General features: G+C 43.1%; 1 protein-coding gene across 2 annotated transcripts in view; it reads right to left on the reverse strand.

Annotated features, from left to right (window-relative positions):
* FGFR1 (fibroblast growth factor receptor 1) overlaps nt 1-20,436 on the reverse strand; it is a 164,524-nt gene that overhangs the window by 16,738 nt on the left and 127,350 nt on the right. For both annotated transcript variants that reach the window (XM_078666317.1, XM_078666318.1), the window contains exons 9-14: nt 18,209-18,405; nt 9,192-9,337; nt 7,745-7,866; nt 6,389-6,499; nt 2,164-2,354; nt 1,299-1,421 (exon numbers count right to left, since the gene is read on the reverse strand). In XM_078666317.1, the coding sequence (XP_078522443.1) occupies nt 1,299-1,421; nt 2,164-2,354; nt 6,389-6,499; nt 7,745-7,866; nt 9,192-9,337; nt 18,209-18,405 (890 nt within the window). The remainder of the gene's footprint in view (nt 1-1,298; nt 1,422-2,163; nt 2,355-6,388; nt 6,500-7,744; nt 7,867-9,191; nt 9,338-18,208; nt 18,406-20,436) is intronic.

Here is a 20,436-nt window from a genome sequence, read left to right on the forward strand (position 1 = left end):
GCCATATTGTTTGTCAGCTTCTGTGACATTAAATCAACTACGCTGGCAACCTATGCATTTTTTACGCTCCTCTGGATCCAATTTGTTGACCCTCCCTAACTTTAATTGGGTTCGGTCGGGAAAGGGGGGGGGGGCAGATACTTCTCAGTCCAGGATAGTTGCATCTGGAATAACCTCCCATGCCATTTTAGAGACATTGAGGACTTTATTTCCACAAAGCTTTAAAAACCTGGGCCTACAACCTGCGAGTCATTTTCCCAGTTCTGTATGAGTGCAGTTGGATAGAAAGCCAGAACACTTCCAGAAGTAGCAGCTGTGCTCTAGAAGGATTTAAATAAAATAAATAAATAAATAAATAAAATAGCTCCTTAAAGAGTGAGCCACCTGGGCTGCTCTATGTCCATCACAAGTCTTGTTCAGTTTACTCATACTTACACATACTTTATATACTGTCTAGGAACACACACCATCCATTTCTCTCTTTCTTGCTGGCTACAGTGCATCAATGGTTAATTAGAAAGTGGTTTTGTCGGGTTGAAACACAAATAATTTACAACTGCTATTTAATGCAATCAAAGAAAAGAACCCCTCTGGAAAACACAAGACCAGGCCCTTACACTGAATGAAAAGAAGACCCGTGCGTGATTCGTTGTACTTTGTATTTATCTGAATTAAATTCATTCAAATTGATTTTTCATACATTAAGTACAATGACTGTCAAGATAAATCTAAAGTGCAAAAGTGTGACAATGGTGAATAGTGATCACATGGTGAAAAGATATATACAGTGACGATACAATCCAATGCAATCGATATGTACAAATATATACATGTGTTTTATTTTCTGAAGGCTGTCTGCTGGTATGATTTTCGAGAATCCTATTTATTTATTTCAGTTTGATAGAATTCTAGAGGTGCTGGGCCTGTGAAGAATGTCGACGTTTCGACCCTTCGGCGCCCGTGTGTAATGTCGCGGCGGGTCTTTCTCAAGACGGGTGTGCGATTTCCAGAGGGGTTCTTTTCTTTGATTGCATTAAATAGCAGTTGTAAATTATTTGTGTTTCTACCCGACAGAACCACTTTCTAATTAACCATTAATTACCCAGGTTCTGAGGGACACAGGGTCACCCCTTTTTCTTAATAATGGCTACAGTGCATCAAGCACAAACTAGACTAACTGTGCAGCAGGTTTCTCTGCTTTTATTTGTGACCAATGACTAAAGGGACATCATGTTTAATGCTATAAACTGGCAGCCATACAAAATAAAAAACATTAAAGAACAGCACACTTTACTTACATTTGTTGTCTTCTTGTAATAATCAATGTGATGGATATCTCGCGCCAAGCCAAAGTCTGCAATCTTCATGACATTGTCTTCTGTTACCAACACATTTCGAGCTGCGAGGTCTCGGTGGATGCACTGCAAGGCCAAAAACAACCTCTTAACAACTATCATGGTAACATCCAGCTAACAAATAAGTCTGAATAAAATGCAATGTCTCTGCAGGTTTATACACTAGTTCGAAGATACTTCTTGGTTGCTCTTATTAAATACTTGCCCTGCTGTACTGAAAAGAAAAATATGTATCAGACAAGCATACATTTCTCATAGCTCCCCTGTGAGGTCAATTGTGGAAAGCTAAAGCATCCACTGTATCAGACGATCAACTGCATGGACATGAAAGTAATTCACTGAAAATAGAGAAGTGCCAAGGTGTGCAAGATCAGTTATTACTCTAGACTATATATATATATATACACATATAAGGTACATGTGACGTTGCCAATATCAGAAAGAAACGTAGGTGTTTCTTTGGAAAGAGAAAAACTGCTGCAATCACTGCAGTGGTCATTTAAGGATCCCTACCACGGACTCATGACTGAAGAAAAAATGTGCAGGAATTACATTTTATCAAGAAAATATCTTTCATAGCACACTATCCTGTGACCCAGTAATCTGTTGCGATATACTTGAGGAGTTGGGCAGAGACAGACATTTTTGTATTTAAGAGCCGCAGGCTTCTCTCTGTGCAAAAGCTGTTCTCCTAGCAGATAAACCACATATAAAATGAAGCAAGATAAGCATTGGTTGGAATACGATCAATGTTGGGTCCATTACATCGCACAACAAAGCAGTGGCGGACCAGCTCCTTCAGACTCACCTTCTTGGAAGCGAGATACTCCATTCCTCGGGCTACTTGGTAAGCACAGGACACCAGGTCCTTAAAAGACAGCATGTCCTTAGATGCATGGATGGGATTATAACAGTACTCCATGCCGGGTGGACGTCTGGCACGCAAGTATTCACGCAGATTTCCTTTTGAGGCGTACTCCACAATGACGTAGAGTGGACCTGCATCAAAAGGATAAATAAATCTCTGAACAATGGAAAAGGATGTTCTACAGAGTGCAGTTCACCTGCGTGAAAGTACTTGCATTGTGCTAAATTGCACTTTTATGCTACTAATATCTTCAATCTAGTATTCGGTATGTTTATATTTGCATGTGTAGAGATAGTCTGAACATTACCTTGATGTCAATATTACATTACTTACTCAGCCAGCATGACAAGGTTAAAGGACAATGTACTTATCTTTGGTAACTCTCTTTCTGGTGGATACACTAACTACCCACAGATTTCTCACCTTCATAAATCCCCCAGGCACCAGTCTGGAGCTGGATTTTTTCCTGCAAAAAGTTCCCACATTCAGGAAGGTGGCACCATCCGACTCCCCAACAGCTTCATCCAGCCTCTTGAAGTGATGAGGTTAATCTGCATATAGATGCCACCCATGCATGCGGACACCAGTTTACAAAGGTAACTTGTGCAGCCTCAGATGTGTAGCTACTGATGGTTTGGTAGTTGAACGGTGTGTTGAAACTAAAATGGGACGTTTTGAACTATCAGGATTCCACAGGATAGGTTGGTGTTTAATATGCAGCTAATTAGAGCATCCACCAGATAGAGCATTACCGAAGGTAAGTAACTTGTTCCTCCTGCTGGATACTTCTAATCGCAGATTCCTCTCCATTTGATTAGACATCCAAGTAATACCCCTTGATGGGTTTGAAGAGCAGACTTTACACTGGGAAGTCCTGCAGGACCGACTTTGCGAACTGCCCCTCCCTGTGGACCCTGAGCACTGATATAGTACTGCCTGGTGAAGGTTTGAACAGACACCCATTTAGCAGCCTGGCAGATGTCGAGCACCAGAACACTACTAGCTAAAGCTGTAGTGGGCACTTTAGTTCTTGTGAAATGTGCCTGAAAACCCTCAGGAAGGTTCTTATTGGCTTTGGCATAGCACGTCTTAATACTAAGGGTGATCTATCTTGAAAACGTCCATTTCAGAACTGCCCTTCCATTCTTTGCAATTGTGAATCCAAAGAAGAGTTGGCTGTCCAACCAGATGCTCCCTGTTGATTGATATACAGCCCAAGGGCTCTCCTGGGAATCAATCGGTGATGCCCCTCTTCCACCTCCTCAGAGGGATAGGACTAAGATGAGATAGCAGGAAGCATGATGGACTGCCCCACTTGGAATAGTGATACCACTTTCGGAGGATGCCCAAGTGCAAAGTATCAACTTGTCAGAGAACAATAGCAGTATAAGAAGGTTTCACTGACCATGCCGGCAGCTAACTAACACACACAGAGGTGACTGCAATGAGAAGAAACCAGATACTTACCAGTAATTATGGTTTCACAGCTTGAAACTTTTCAGGCTCCAAAATATCAAAGGGCAACTGTGCAGGAGTTCAAAAGGTGTGCACTCTAAGCAAGGACCAACAACAAGGTTCTACTTTGGCATAATAAATGGCGCTTACTCCTTTTAAAAAACACAGATGGCCGATCAGGACCAAAAATCCCATGGAAGACACAATGTGCCTCCCAGTGAGCCTTGGGGACAGAAAATCCAGAACTCAAAAGACGCAACAATAAGCACGCTTGGAGGTAACAAAAAGATATGCCCCAGGTATGCCCTACCGGCAAATATGCTTCAAACTACCTCCCAGAACAGAAGCCATTCGTGGTCAGCTAATTGACCCACACCTAGCTCATCTCCCTTGGCACTGAGAGAACCTGCCAGGTGGTTAACAGTCAGGGAAATTTCTTGACTGTCCAGCCAGTGATACGGCATCAGCACAACAAATAACCCCATACTTCCATGCTTCTTGCAATACCACCTGGCAGTTGTGTTGTCCATCACAATCCCAGCAGGGCTGTCCCTGATGGAAGGCTATGTTGGCTACCTTCAACCAACAGGAGAGGTCTCAGACCATTACGTCCAACAATGAGTCATCCGTGAGGCACCCCCAGTGCTGAGTTCACTGAATGCGAAGGTCTCATTTCAGGACCACTAGGTGCCAATAGTTGAGGCACCAGCAATATGCAAGAAAAAAGACCAAGAAGCCTCAGAACCATCCAGGACAGAACTTATGAATGAGCTTGAAACATCAGGATCACACCCTGAATGTCCCTAGACTCACTCTGGGGTCAGAAAGTTTTTGAAAGACAACTTGCCAGAAAGGCCCTATAAATGGGATCCTCTGCAACAGCTGAAGGTGGAACTTTAGCTCACAGAGAACATCAGGGAAGACAGTAATAGTATTGCCTTCTGCGGATGGCCTGCATCTGACTGTGTTGAGCCTACTTTCAAAAGCTAGTAGTCGAGATACAGGAATAGATGAACTCCCGATCTGCGAAGATAGGTGGCAACCACTGCCATCACCTTGATGAACACCAGGGGGCTGATGTGTGGCCAAAATGAATGATGGTGAATTGGAAGTCTTCCAACCCAGTAAACAAAGTGGAGGAAACACCTGAGAGAAAGCAGGATGAGCACCTAGAAGCACCTGAGCTGCAAATTCAAGGACACTATACGATCTCCAAGTCTAAGAGTAGAAAGGACCCGAGCCATGATCAGCACCCTGAATTTGTCCTTTCGAAAGAAGAAGTTCAAGAACCGAAGATCTAAGATTGGTCTCAGCCCATCTTCCTTGGCTACTAAAAACACAGCAAGTAATACCTTGTGCCCCTCTTAGAATGTTGCACCAGAACTTGCCTTGCAACTTCGCCTTGGACTTGCCCAAAGACAGTGACCTGAACCAGATCCCAGACTTAGATAGGGAATGGGCCTGGGACACCCAACGCCACCAACTTTGCTTCTTGTGCTCTGTAATATGCACCTTCCCTTCATGCTCTTTGACAGTCTTGGGGTGCATCAAGTAGTACTTATAGAAAGACTTCCTCATGCTTGCCACCCAGGCACCAAAGGCAGATGTGGTAGAGCGCGTGACTGATATCTGTTTTCTGTAAGTGCGGCATGGTTTCAAACCTGTAGTTTTCAGAGTGGATATTTTCCTAAATTTCAAGTTGTTCGACATTTTGTGAAAGTTGGTGAATATAGACAAAGTCTGGGAGCAGAAACCTGGGGTTGCACTAAAGCATGAGAAAAGAAAAAAAATGATGCCAGCATGCATGGGTGTCTCTATATGCGGTCTCATGTTGTTGCTTCGTAGGTGGGACTAAGCCGCTGCGGAGTCCGATGATGCCACCTTCCAGTGCACAGGAGCTGCTGCAGGAAAAGTTCCAGATTAGTCTGCTGCCTGTGGAACTTAGAATGTGTGGAATCTGAAGTTAGAAGAAGCCATCTTAATTTACCATTTTTAAGAAGCCCATTTTGTGCATGCTTTTATAACATCAAAATGGTTTTGGAACAGTCTCACATTACTATGGGGATTATCCAAGATACGCTATGATCTTGTCACACCACAAAAGGATCCTATTTGGATGCATTTAGCCAGCATTTTGTTATTGCAGGAGTGTCGTCCTGCTGTAGGCATTGGAGTGTTAATACTCATGCTACTCTTAGTGGTTTTCACACAAGTGGTACAGTTACTCAACTAGAGGGATTTCCCACTGCAAGTCAGTCTTGGATTATTTTTTGACAAAATAAACTGGTTTACTGGTGCCATTGGATTGTTCTCTGCAGGAGGATAATGGTATTAAGAGCGTTACTGCTGCCACAGCGACTTCTAGAGTGTGGATATGCCCACTGTATTATAAAAAGATCTAAGTTTACCATGAATGTTACATTGGTTCAACTAGCAAACAAAGTGGATAGCAAAGACCCTTAAATGGAATGGGTTGAATTTCAGCAGCAGAACCACCACGGACATTTTACCTTTTCGGTGACGGCATCCAACACAAAGACGAACGATTGATTGAGGAGGTCCACGAGTAGGCATTGGAAAAGAAGGCAATTTTGAACGCTCTATATCTTTAACTAGCACAGTAAACAAATGCACCTCCTGAAAACAATTGCTAGAGGCATTGGGTAGAACTCAAGACAACGACTAGTCAAAGTGGAAAAAGCCCCCTTACCATCCTGCGTACAAGCGCCAAGAAGATTGATGATATTCTTGTGCTTTCCAATCATTTTCATCATTTCCATCTCAGAAATAAGATCCGACAAATCCTTTTCAGTTGCATCAGCTAAAAAAATTAAAAATAAACCAAGTGTGTGTTAAATGATATCGACTATACAACACGAATATCAGTAAACTGGCTGCATAGGTCTCCAAACTGCATGAAAATTATTTACCTTTAACATCTATGTTGTAGCATAAATCTTTCATGGGCTCTGAAATTGTACACGTATACCACCTTGTGGCATCATTAAGAAAACTAAGCGAGTCTATAAAAGATGTATCGATCTGGCAACAGGAGAGCACACAAGAGATTTTAAAGTGGAGGTTGATGAGACACCCACATTGTCACTGGGTTCCCAGTTACACCAATAAAAAGGGAACACATAGGTAAAATGAAGTTTTTCTGCTATACTTGGTGTGTTACTGTATACTTGAGAAGAAGGTGTGTTCTATACCATGACTAATTCTTAAAAACAAAAAGAAGGATTTTAGTGTTTTTGCAGACAACTAATAAATGAGGTTGCCATTTTGGGACAGGGTAGGGATCTGGCAGAATAAGGTCTATTGAAACCCTGGGAGCTAGGGTCTGACAACAGAAGTGGTCAACTGGGTCATGACAGATAAGGACTTCCAGCTAGTCCTGGTTTTCCAGCCAACAATACTAAAGAGGAAAGACTTAAGCTCATTGCAATTTTCCACTAGAAGTAAATACCTTCTACACAGATGTGCCCTTCCTGGAAAATGCCCAATGCAGCCCTATGCTCTTTTACAAATTATATTTCAGGCCTACTATATGTTGAGGATAATTTTTTTAACAATACATACACATTTTTTTAACGTAATCTAATCGCTGTGCACTTAGTCGGATAACTCAGGCACAGTCAGTGTAACCGTGTAGAAACACACAGGCCAGGAACTGCAGCAAAGGAGAGGAGCCGAGAACACAGGCTCCTCAGCACTATACTAGGTGACCACATAAAAATAACACCATGTTTAAATGTGTGCAACTGCTCGCATACAGACCAAGAGGCAGGAGTTCCATAAACCAGGACAGACTCCTTGTAAAATACATGGAGGCACGTTTCACACGCATCTGCTTGAACTAAGGACTGCAGCAATGCAGCCAACATGTAGCACACGTTGGGTGTCTTTCTTACATGGGGCTAACCTAGGAATAAGGCAAGCGGACTCTTGTCCCACACGTGGATGTACTGAATTCCAAGCACACAAGTGACGCGTGGGTGGAAAAGGCTGCACAGTGTATTTTAATTGCTGGTGAGATTTTGGAGGGACTTACAAAATGACTTACATTTTAACATCTTCACTGCTACTTTAGTCACTCGGTTGGGTTTCTCCTTGTCCAAGCCGATTGCTTCTCCCATTACAACCTGACCAAAGCAGCCTTCTCCAAGAGGCTTGCCCATGATTAACCTGGAACAAAAAGGAGAGGGATTCAGAATTGTGGGGGTTCCTTCCTTCCTTTGAAATAGACTATCAGACAATCACTACATGGCATAGTACACCTTTGCTTTGAAACGACAGGAGAGGAACAGGCTCTACAACACTATATCCAGTTGCATAGTGAAAAGGCATGGAAAAGTTGGGTTTGGCCACAAGCTTGTAATGTTGTCTGTAGTTAAGTAACCTTTGGCAAATGGGAGGTCCGCTTAATTAACTTCTCATTCCTTACATAGAAGATATTTTGAGAAACCCTATTATCTTACGTATTCCACAGAGAGGCACAAAATGCAGAAAAAACCCACAAACTTTCTGCTTAAAGAAGACGTGAAGCAAGGAAACGGTGGAGCCATGCAATGGAAGGATAACAAAAGCCAGTAGGAAGACACAATTCACTGCAGATTTAATAGACTCCAAGTAAAAGGCAACGAGAGTTTAGGAAGTCAGCAATTTCACAGAAAGCAGAGAAGGTGGCAGAACAGATTCGGAATGGAAAAAAGGAGACATGCTGCGGCACGGGAAAAAGAAGAAAGAAGCATGGCTAAAACAATTGCAGGAAGTGGAAGCGAGCCACGGAGGCAGAGTATTCGAGAAGTTTACTATGCACCTCTGAAACGGACACGATACCCGCTGATACACAAAGCTTTTGTTCACCCTGAATCAGAAGCAATATCCCAGCAAAGAGTGTGAAATTAAGAAAGAACAGGAAAATGAAAAATAACAATATAGGTGCGAAGTAGTGAAATGAGCAAAAATGCAGTTAACAGACAGCAAAACAAGCAGTGAGCTTTGACAGAACCAGCAGAAGAGGACAAACAAGGCCACGATTATAGAAAAATGCAATTAAAAGGCAAAGAAATATGTGATAACACAAAACGAGTGAATACTTGTACATGTGACTGAAAGTAATGCAGAAGTGTCATGGATTTTGAGATCAGACACCAATAATGTATAATGAAGTTTCAGAGCAAAAAAAGGAGAAGCGCACCCAATCTTGTCCTTACTGGCACTAAGTGCCATGTCAGACACCCATCACCACAGCCAAGGATTGAATGAAGACTCAAGCTTCAAAATCAGCCAGGAAACAGTAATGAGAATTTTAACAATTGAGCAACATCCAATGAGCGTATCCCCTTTATCTACAGAGGGTATACTGCCCTTTTAGGTCAACCAGCACTTAGCTGAATTTCCTTACTGCACAACATCAGCTAATGGCTGGCAACGAGGGTAGGCTTGGGATACTGTTGCTACCCTGAAGCCACACCACACCTTGAGAATCGTAGAGAAACACATCATACCTGTCTCGTGAGAATTCCCAACGAGGATCTTCTGGCAGTTCATACTCGGAGACTCCGCTCAACATTGGGCTTCCACTAGACGACAGTCGCGACGGCCGCACCAGCATAACGCCAGAGCTCATGGAGGAGCTGGAATCTGCAGACACCTATGGTGGAGAAAGATGAACAGAAGGTGGAGGTTACCTTTGGGAACAAAATCCAGCATAGATGACATTGAAGCAGAGGCCTACCAAGGGAAGACAAGAAACATGGCGTAACCCCAGCATTTCCTCAAACACGAAATCGGTTGTGAACCAACACTTGTCTGGAAACAGGATTCCCAACCGTAAGCCCCATCTGAATTTAAGGAGAGGTGTCCATGTACTGTAGTGAAATAATTGTAAGAAGCTCCTAAAGTAGCATTTCCATAGTACCCTGGTCATGAACATCTCGCTTAGTGGAGTTGGCTCTGGAGAGACTGGGGAGGTCATTTGCTCAAGACATTACCAATGCCCCGTGCCGGGTGCTTTCCTAACAATCCAGTGAAGTGGTGCTTATGCTTTCCCATTGCCAAACAAGATGACTGACATTTTCCTGTAGCAAATACTGATGTTACACTAGAAGTGGAACCTAGGCCCATCAAATCAGGCATTAGGGAAATGATTTTTCCTTACAAGAAAACCTGGCATTGGTTCCCAGAGATGAAGAAAACCGATAACGGTGAGCACAATACAAAATAGGGAATCAAGATCCCAAATGGCGAACCCCTCCTGTGTCAGAGTCTGAACGAAACCATATGCGCATCAGGGGGACATTGATTATAGTTGAGATAACCAGAGTAACATGTAGGTGAAATCTAGATACAGTTCTTAACCCCTCCCATGCTCATGACGACCTGAGTTCGTCATGAGCCACGGTTCCCGTGTGCTCATGACGAGCTGAGCTCATCATGACCGTTAGAACGCTCACACGCGGGGCTAATTCCTCTGCTGTGCTGGGCGTTCTAAGAAACGGGCGTGGTCTCGTCATGAGCACACGAGAACCGTGGCTCATGACGAGCTGAGCTCGTCATGAGCATGGGGGCGCTGTGCGAGCCCCCGCCCCCCAGCACAGCAGGGGAATCTGCCCCGCAGTGAAGGGGTTAAAGAAGAACCACTCCACGAGTATTTGAGGCCACTGTTAGGTGTTTGCTCTTACACTGGGCTCTGCTCTGGAATTTCCAGAAGTGGCTCATTCCGTTTGAGTGGAGGAACATCGCCCCCACAAAGAAAAGCCCCAGGTCAAATCTGAAAAATAAAATGGTAAAGTTTAGTACCATTTTATTCTACAGCAACCAACCCGTCCCAAACTGAGTGTCAGGGCGAGGCGGGCCAGTGCTGCAGAGTGGCAGCAGGGAGCTGTGTGCTGACGTTTAAAATGCGCATGTCCCTTTGGACAGCCGACTTGCGATGGCCAGCCAGGCGCATTTTAAACTTCTCTAACGCAGCTGTCTAAGACAGCTGGGTTAGAGAAAGCGCAGTCCTCCAGTGCTCTTAAGAGCGTTTAGTGAGGCCACTCCCTCCAATCCTGGTGCTGCAATCATGCTGGCGAGAGCAGCGCCAGGATTGGTTAGAGGGGTTGGCTGGGTCCCGCGTTGGATCCTGCCTAGAAGAGAGAAGACCGGTGGAGGAGGACGTTGTGCATCAAGGTAAGTGGTGGTCTTTTTATTTTATTTTTTTGCCACCTGCCCCACCACCCTCAGTTCATGCCAGCCATCACAGGTCATGTCCTCTGTGTGGCAGATTTAAGAGAAACTTCCCCCAGTGAAGTTAAGGTAAGGGAGGACATGACAAGTTCAGGGGCCATTCCCCTTAAGCCAATCAAATCAGTAGAATAGAGAAGTTCCTACCATATGGGATTAACTCCTACTGGAATTTCCCCTATATTAATCTCAGGTTATAAAATTTCTTTGAGCTCCACTATGGGTGGGATCACAGTACGCCGTAAAGCTCCAGTATCGCCCGATCCTTCTTGGGGATTGAACGGGGTCTCTCTCACAGGTCTTGAAGCCAGATTCGCCCCAGACCACAGGCCCCCACTATGACAATGCACTATTGGAGAAATATTAAAATCACCAGGAATTAATAACGTTTCGGATACCCGATGATCTAGCATATAATGGACCTGAAAGGCACGTGCGCAGGTGGGAGGAATACAGTGGAATTTGGCCGTGTGTCCTGAGTCCAACAACCCGCTACATTACCCTTTGTGTTTTTTTACTGATTGATGAGGGTGAGTGAGTTGTTTAACTCTGGGTAGGGGGTGGAAACTAAGGAGCAAGCCTTATGTTCTCACCCACCAAAAGGGGGCTCTAGAGTGCTGAAAGAGAGTGACTAGTGGCGAGGCAACAAAAGGCGGATTCCACCCAGAAAAGTAATACTTCATAGATAGCAAAAAAAAAAAAAATGAATACACTCTTCAGGTCTAGTTGTGCATCGTATTGATCTGTCTCATGGGGACATGAAAAGGGATACATGGATTCAGTGCGAGGGAGAAGGAAGGGTGAGGTCAGGCTATAAGAGAGGGGAGAGGAGTTGGCTTAACAGCTAGGCCGGTCAACCTCGAATCTGGGGAACCAGGTTCAAGTCTCGGCAAGGACGCTGAACATCCTGTGATTCTGGACAAATCACTTAATCTCCCCGTGCCTACCAAAAATGAATGTGTCCTCATGTAACGCAACTGGTGCTATGTAAAGCGCTTGGATACCGGGTCAAATTTGCCCTATATAAAACTCAGTAAAAAAAAAAATTTAAAAAGAAGGGTGGCCTATGCGTGACCACCCCCCCCCCCCCCCCCCCCCAACACAGCATTTTCCTTTTAGGTGTATGTGTTATAGTTTCATCGGCTATTTACGCTGATCGATTGCCCACTTGGCAGCTGTAAGTGAATGGTGAGGAAGGTAGGGGGACAAGTCATGTCCTGGGGGATGCGTGCTGCTTGAGCATTCCTCGTGCTTCAGCTCAAGGTCTACTTAAGGACTGTGGACCGGTCACGATTCTGAAGCAGGAACCCTTGCGTGGGGCAGGTCTTCTTTACCCATCCCAAGGGGCACCACCCAGGAAATACGGTGTGGACAAAAACACTGTAACACCTTCATTCTTGCAGATGTGATTAACTGGCCTTGAATAGATGCAGAAGAGATTTTGTTGCCAACATAGTGGTGGGTGTGAGGGAATGCCCTGGTGCACACATCACAGGTTTGCCTCCACCAGGAGAGGTACAAGTGGCATGCGGGTATGGCGATGCACAGCAGAGTGCCGAGGATGTGGCGGAGTTATCCCTGACATTTTAGTAGTGAAAGGATACATATAGTCATACCAGTTTCCACTTATCAGGAAGCAGAGAAGCAAAAAAAATAAAAACATGAAAATAAATTTACGTTTTCCAATACCCCACTTTCACAACCAGGCATATGTTGAACTGTTGCCCCTAATTATCAACCTAGTCGTGAAAAACACACATTTTTACTTATAAGCTAATATAGATTTGACCGATTTGGCAATGAGTTATTAACAAAAAAAAGTACAAAGAAGTGAAGAAACTGCGGGATGGTATAGGACAATGCTAAGCATTACGATTGCGATTTGGGCTGAGACAGTTTCCTTTATTTCGTGTTGGTCATAAAAACATGAGACAAAAATATGACTAATTCTCATCGTAAAATAGCAGCAGTTTCCAAATAGAGGAGTCTTCAACTTTTCGATGAAATGGCGATCAGATGTGGATCACAATGCTTTGTAGTTGAACACCCCTCTTAAGGAGGCAAGGGTAGTAAGCCATGCAGGCCTCTTAGTAGGGACTTCTCCACATCAGTGGACTAAGATAAAAGAGGGGCTGACTTAAGCTCCAAAAGCGTGTATTGGCGGCTCTGTGAAGAGACAGATGGATGAAAGTTTGAAATGAGAACATGGCTTTTATCCAAAGAAAGAATTACCTGAAATGCAAAGCATTCAAATGCATTATCTGCATAATTGAACAGTGTAACTGCCCTTACATGCACACAACTGTAGGGAGCATGGAAGATTTAACATCAGACCTGAAATCTAGACTACAGCCTATGTCTAAATGAGGATGGTGGTGGTTAAGACAGTTTAGAATTGGGCCGCTGAATTTTCAAGGAAATATGTACCATTATCACAAAGCCCAAAAAATGAGGAATGTACAGATGGAAGAAAAGCTGAAAATAAAACTCGAGCAAGTCGTTTCCTTCCAAGATCAAAGCATTGCTTTACCCACATAACCATGACGAAAGATCTTGGAATACTGATGAATGGAAACATTGGTGTTCAGGCTTTACTGACCTAAGCGGGCAGTCTTAAAAGCGGATAACATCACAAAGTGTGCCTTTTCTATGCAACACCTGTGGAGCGTGAACAGGTCCGGCTTTAGCGCTGGTGGTGCCCGGTGTGACAACCATTTTTGGCGCCGCCGCACCTCATGACTGTCTCCTCGGTTTTTCTCTCACTACCACTGTGCAAAAGTGCTCCTCATTTCTCCAATCATAAGCTATTGCTAAACACAGTGCCTCCTTCACAGGTCAGCGGCCAGTGCGGCTACACCAGTTGCACTGCCCTAAAGCCGGCCCTGAACATGAATAGCTCCCCGAGTACCTATCACCCTTTTATTCCCAACACACCTTCAGATACTGCAAGACCACAGCATCCGACATGTGGTTCCAAAAAGCTTGTTGAGGCGGCAGAGGATGATTTTGGAAATGCACCTGGAGACCCTCAGGGGTCTCACAGGTGAGTAGTTCTATATAGGAATCCTGATTGATTGATTATAAAACTTGCCACACACCGGAGAAAACATGTTAGTGAAAAAAATGATTCTAAAACAGGTCACCTACTGGGGCATTGTAGGCTTATGGGAAAAAAAACTCTGTAAAGATAAATACTTCTGGAACCAACCACTAGATGGCGAACAAATGCACAACATCTGAGTCTTGGGAGTGGTTTACGTTTTCGGGAAGGGATGGGGAAGCAGGTATAGCCCACTGACCGAGATAAAATGTGGGCCCCTGATAACGAGATCAAGTGGTGGTTTACGTGGAAGTAGCTGACTGCTGGAACACACAAGAAACACAGCTTGATGGGAAGAATAGATTCTGCACAAGATATGAATTTGGAAAAATGGAGGGCTGAGGAGGAGTGAGATCAGAGAGGTGTGTGTGAGCCTTCAGCACAACATTGGTGCTCTTGTGCATCTAATGAGGTGCTAAATAATATGTTTGTGGATTTCTGAATTAAAGATTCTGCTTCCCATTATTCAATAATAATTTTACCTGGAGTAAGCGGTCTATAAGGTAAGGTATGCGACTGGTCCTTCAAATCAAATGATTCCATGAGGTGTAATCTTAGTTAAACCCAGTCTTTATCCCTTTTTTCAAAGTCCTACAGGAAATGTCTTTTTAACAGCTGTACATAATGTAACCACTAGTGTCTCAGAGGATAGTGTGCAGAACTTTAACAAGATATCAGTTTGAATTTTTGTGGGGACCGAGATGAGAATATCAGTTCATACATAAATATATGCTCCATAGAAAATTTTACTTTTATGGCACTCTTATTACATCTTGGCCTCCCTTTGACCTTCAGCAGAACGTTTGGTCCAGACTGGTTAAATGGGACAAATTATCAGCAAGTCCTTTAGAATAATGCAGCAGTGAAGGATCATACTGAGCAGCAGGCTTCAGTAAAGTACGTGTCAAGGGAATCCATAATATATGCCATTATAGAGCATGATAAGTTTTTGATATTTTAATAGACGATGGAGAAGAGATCCCAAATAATACTACAAATATAAGTTTTCTTAAGAAATAAGATATATAACAATTTAGCAGGTACAATAAGAGATGTTATGCACCGGCAAACAATGATTTTTCTTCCACAGAAAGACACCTTAGTTTGCCCTCTTGGCCCACCTCCAGAGTGAAACAGTTTGTATGAAACATTTAATGTTTCACTGAGAAGTAAAATAGCTATATGTTCACTCATCTTGTAATGAAAGATGTTCCCTTTTCATTCGGCGCATCGCAAATAGTTTTAAAACTGGTCTTCAGATTTAGGTTTATTTTGTTTCCACAAAGCAATCCTCAAGAATCTTCTCAGCCTTGGTCCAAGTAACTGGTGATGTGGCATAGCGTTGGTAGTGTTAGATGAGCTTGCATGAATAAAGAAAACTATTTTCATGACAAAGAAGGAATCGTCATGTTTAACCTGCATGAATCACAATGAATACTGGAAAGGTTTATTCAAGCTGCAGGCAGACACCCTTCCTACACCATCCACTGGTGCCACTGACACTACCTGGAAAGCTTTTTCACCTCTTTAGTACCTGTTCAGTATCCAAAAATCGCAATCAACTACTCAAAGGTGATCAGCTAACTCGCTAACAATGACGCAGCTGAACGTTTATTAGAAACATTTGACCAGTCTGAGCTAGAAACAATTGATTTTGTTGAAATATGTAGATTACTCAGCAGATGGTGGGTTATGTGGCAAGTGAGGAAATCATAAGTAGGCAAAAAACACAGTGGCTGCAGAAGCACAGTATTTATGTGGCCTTGGCTACAGCTGAAGAAAAGGGGTTTCATTCTGGAATAGATATTCTCACAGATCGGTTTCAAATTAAATGTGTATTTTCAGCGACACTCAACAGATGCCCTCACAGAGAAATCGAAGCCATTCAAATCTCTTCTGTATGCCCACATATGCCCCCACAGGCATTACATGTCAATAAAAACCCTTAGCTCCACTGTCAGCACACAGATCTGCTGACACACAACACATGTCTTAAAGGGGACTATATGGCTACAAAATGTCACTTTGTAGGACTCATAAATGATACTGGATCCATCACATCAGACTTCCCCCCAGGGTCTGAGTCTGCAGATGTCGCTCAATGAGGAGGAGAGATCAACGGTTTCTCTTCAGCGCTAGACTTCTGAGGAACATTAACTGTACCAAATGGGGCTTTGTCCCATGGGTGTTTTCCAATAGGTTTGCTTTACAATTTATATTGAATGCGGAGAGATTAGGTTGGTTTCTAAGATCTGGCCTTTCTATATAGCACAAATGAGCAGCAAAGATACAAACGGTCTGATCTCCACGAGTCTTATGCTTGAATCTGGTTTGTGTGATCGGATTTGCTTGGTCTGCCCTGGGGCTGGAAAGTAGGCGGTGCGGTGTTCTGTGAGTACTTTTGACTGGACCCACAATGTGCTTTAAAAAAGTACTAAAGTAGTCCAAACTTTATTCTCTGACACACTTGGTACCAATGATACTTCTTGGTAGTCAGGGTGATATGGTCCAATTTCTTCAGAATAAGGGTTTGCATCCCGAAGATTGTAAAGTCTAAGTATATGCTTAAATTGTGTCACTAGAATTAAATAGCCTACTTCAGTTGTTTTGAAGATTTTAAATTCCGACTATAACATGTTTCAAGGAAAACACACACGCGGCCACACACACAGGATACACTCGCGAGAGTTCAGTTAAAGAGTCATCGTCCTCTATGCTACTTCACAAAGTGTCCCCGTTCTCACATCTCCCCTATTTTCACATGTGGTGACAGTTTACAAATGTACCAACGCAAAGGCTACAGGGAATGGAGAAACTTCTGCTCCAAATAATCCTGTGCAATTATGACAGGAATTGATGCCAGGCAGTAATGCTCAAAACTGACAGCAGACAACACTAGGATGATACCTTCAAAACCCCCCTTAATCGCTTCTTCAATGTGATTGAAAGAAAGGAAGTTAAGAGTTAAAACCAACTCTCACTAATGAAAGGTAGTAAAAGCCGGAGAGGATTGTGGTGCAAAATACCTTCCTAGGAAAGGCTGGGACAGGGGCAGAACTGGAACACATCCTTAATACAGCGACTTGTTTTAGCTTTGAAATTTTAAAAGATACTGTACACACTTAATCCATACTTATTTTAATGGTAACAAAGCAGAGAAAATGATAAGGCAATGATTAGCAAAAATAAATTTACAAAAAGTTGCATGCCCCACTCACCTCAGATAATACAACTTTTATGGAGTTTACCAACTTACAACCATTCCTAACATACAGCCATTACTACGCAAATAGTGCTAACTCATTTGTGTGTCTATTTGAGGTTTTTGATTCAGTTCAGTGATACCAGCATTTTACTGAGACACTTGTCTTGATTTTGTCAATAGCTGCTGGTCTACAATTAATCCCATAGGCACCTTTGTTTGGGTTTTTCTTTACAAATCGAGTACTAAGTCTAAATGTACAGTTTACTAGCCACTGTCATTATGTATAGGAACAGGGTGTCAAAATCGAGCTCGGATTTCACAGTAACCATTGATAGACACCGCTTACTGCAGTCCATGAGCACTATAATCTTTGGTGGTAATCCCTATGACAGTATTTAGTTATCACATTTTCTTGGTGTTAAGACGCCCAAGAGGAAATCAAGAAAAGTTGCCTCGGGTAAATAATTAATGTCCACTTATTTTATCGTAAGTTATCTAGTATATGCACAGCACACAACTGTATCACTTACAGCTGCCAGGGGGCAATTACAGGAAGACTTGTAGAATTAGTGGAAGGTTGTTGTATGAACTACATGGTACAACTTTGGGTGAGATAAGTATGGTCCTGACCATTGATACGGTGGTGTTGCTGCCAACCGGATATCCATCATTCTTCATAACTGAATGTGACAAATATGAAGAAATCAAAGATATTCTGGGAAGTTAGTTTAAACCCTCCTGTTCTTTTGGCAAAACAATTCAATATGCACTTGGAAGATACTCCGTGAGGGAACCAAAAATATCCCTCTTAGTTAATCAAGTATTATCGCACTCAGTACCGGTCTACTACAGCATCAAGAGAGAATTTCTGTATGACTCTGGTCCCCATACCCAACACATCTACCACCCCTCACACTCTTGTGCAGTCCATCCTCTATAGTTTCTTCCCAAGGAAAAATAAGTTTGGAAACCCCCTATATACTTTCTGTTACCTGTCTCTGCAAGGGGAAGCTCTTAGCCAGCTTGTGCACGGTGGGCTGGCTGTTAAAGTCCGTTTTCTTGGTAGTGCTTTTCATCTTGTAGATGATGACCGTAACCAACATGCACGATATGAGGAACGCTCCCGTGCAGTAAATGATGATCTCCAGATAGAGTGGGGAGGTCATAATCACGGGGTTCTCTGAAATGGCTGCGTAGGCGAGAACAAGACAGTAAACATACAAATACTTCACATGATCACCTCGGACAGAATGACCAACAGGTATACACCCCGGAACCAGGCATCCCATTCCATGCCCATAGCAGCACGAATCCAAACAAGGAGCACTATGCAATCAGATGAGTACAACACTTGTCCGATTCAGAGTAAAAACAACTTTAAGGTTTGTAAGTCATTAAGCCACAGCTCTTCATACGGACATTCTAACCCCTCCCACACACAGGATCCACTCTATCACGACACAAATAAAGCAGGCGGTTCCACTTCCAGCACTCAACATATTGGTATAATATTGTATTACAGTGCAAAGCTGAAGTTTACTACAGTGTACTAGAAATGCTGAATGGGATGAACCATGAGGGACATTTGACAAGCTTGTCGAAAAGGAAAACCAAAATAGGAGTTTCCTGCAATAATTTCTGTTTCCTGGAGTACTCAATGAACGGTCGAAGTTTAAGGAATGGGTCCTAATCGGAGAACATATTATGGATTTTAACAATGACCATTCATTAGAAAATTACCTGGAATCAAAAAAATATTGCCATGAAAAACAAATGTAGTGTCGTTTCCAGAGACGGTATACGAGTAATCCTGGGATTAAGACAATATGTTTAGAAAAGTAGTATAGAGTTGGAGAAGTAGCTCAGGCTGAAGTGATCAACATCCCTATAGCTCTTGAAGAGCAGGAGAACTTGCCCATGGGTTAACCTGGCTTGAGTCCAATTGGGTCTGAAAATGTACACAGTGACTGCAGATTTAGCATTAAAGGAATCCAAGACCCCAAACTATTTCATATGCATTTAAATAGGGTGGAGATTAACCTAAACAGGACTTTTCTCAATGGAAAGAGGCTGGATAGAAACATAGTACCATAGCCAGACTTATTCACAAAGTCTGCGTCTGCTGGTGTGAACTCTTAGTCATCTGTCGAACCTTCTTTAGGACACCGACCCATGAAGATGGCTTCTGTGTGCCGGCTGGAAGCAACATAGTGGTGACCATTATCCGGATGGAGCGAGCCTGCCTAGAGTGACCGCAAGAAGCGAAGAGTTGCCACATCAGCAGATACAACCACTAAGCCCGCAATAGCAATTTATGGGTGCGCTGCTTCCTGGCAAGCTTTATACCAAGTCACTCGCCGACATACTTTGATGATATTCACAACACCAAGGACATTTCTGCATCTGTAATCCAAGTTTTCCATACGAGTGGACAACTGAGGCCCACTTCAAAGAGTTTTTGTGTTCAGAGACCTCTCTTGCAGCTCCCAGTAGGCAGCTCCTGCTGAATGCGCTGCGGATATTAGAGCAGCCTGCTCAGAGGAACATCTTGTCCTCTCACTGGCAGGCTCGTGCAAGAGGAATTCACTGTAATAATAAAGGCTGGAAAAAATTAAGTCGAGAGTGGAAGCCCTGAGGGGGCCCTGAATTGTAGCTCCGAAGCGCCATCCTCTAATCAGTTAAATGGCTGCCCTTCTCGGAAAAGGAAAAAACAGATTAAGGCAAAACCTCACAAATTGCTAGGCTGCATTTTATTTCTACTTTGCCCGGAAATATATGTTTTGGTTTTGGAATTTTGCAGTATATGTACCAGCTGGTAATTCTAGAATGGTAGGGGAAATGAAGTTTGAGGCTCGGTGGAAAAAGGCGGGGAAGGGAAAAATAACCCCCAATTCCATATGTGTCGGAGTCCCTGCCTCCGTCAGTAATCAATCAACAGGAAGAGCCCCAAGAGTCAATAAGTTGACAACAAACCAGTAACATACAATGTTTTGGTCACCTTATCAGGCATTGGTTTGTTTGACACTACTAAAAGTACTATTAAATTGGTTAATCGTTACATCTTTTATATACAGCACTTGCAAATGGCAAAACAAGGATCTGATGGGCTCTTTAAAAATCGTGTTATTCCATAAGGAAAGCAGGAAAGACTTGGGAATAGATATGAATTTCAAATAGAGTTCCAGAAGCAGAAATTCTTAGCACTCTTTATGATCCATAA

This window comes from Lissotriton helveticus, chromosome 11, assembly GCF_964261635.1.
Source record: "Lissotriton helveticus chromosome 11, aLisHel1.1, whole genome shotgun sequence".
Taxonomy (NCBI): Eukaryota; Metazoa; Chordata; class Amphibia; order Caudata; family Salamandridae; genus Lissotriton; species Lissotriton helveticus.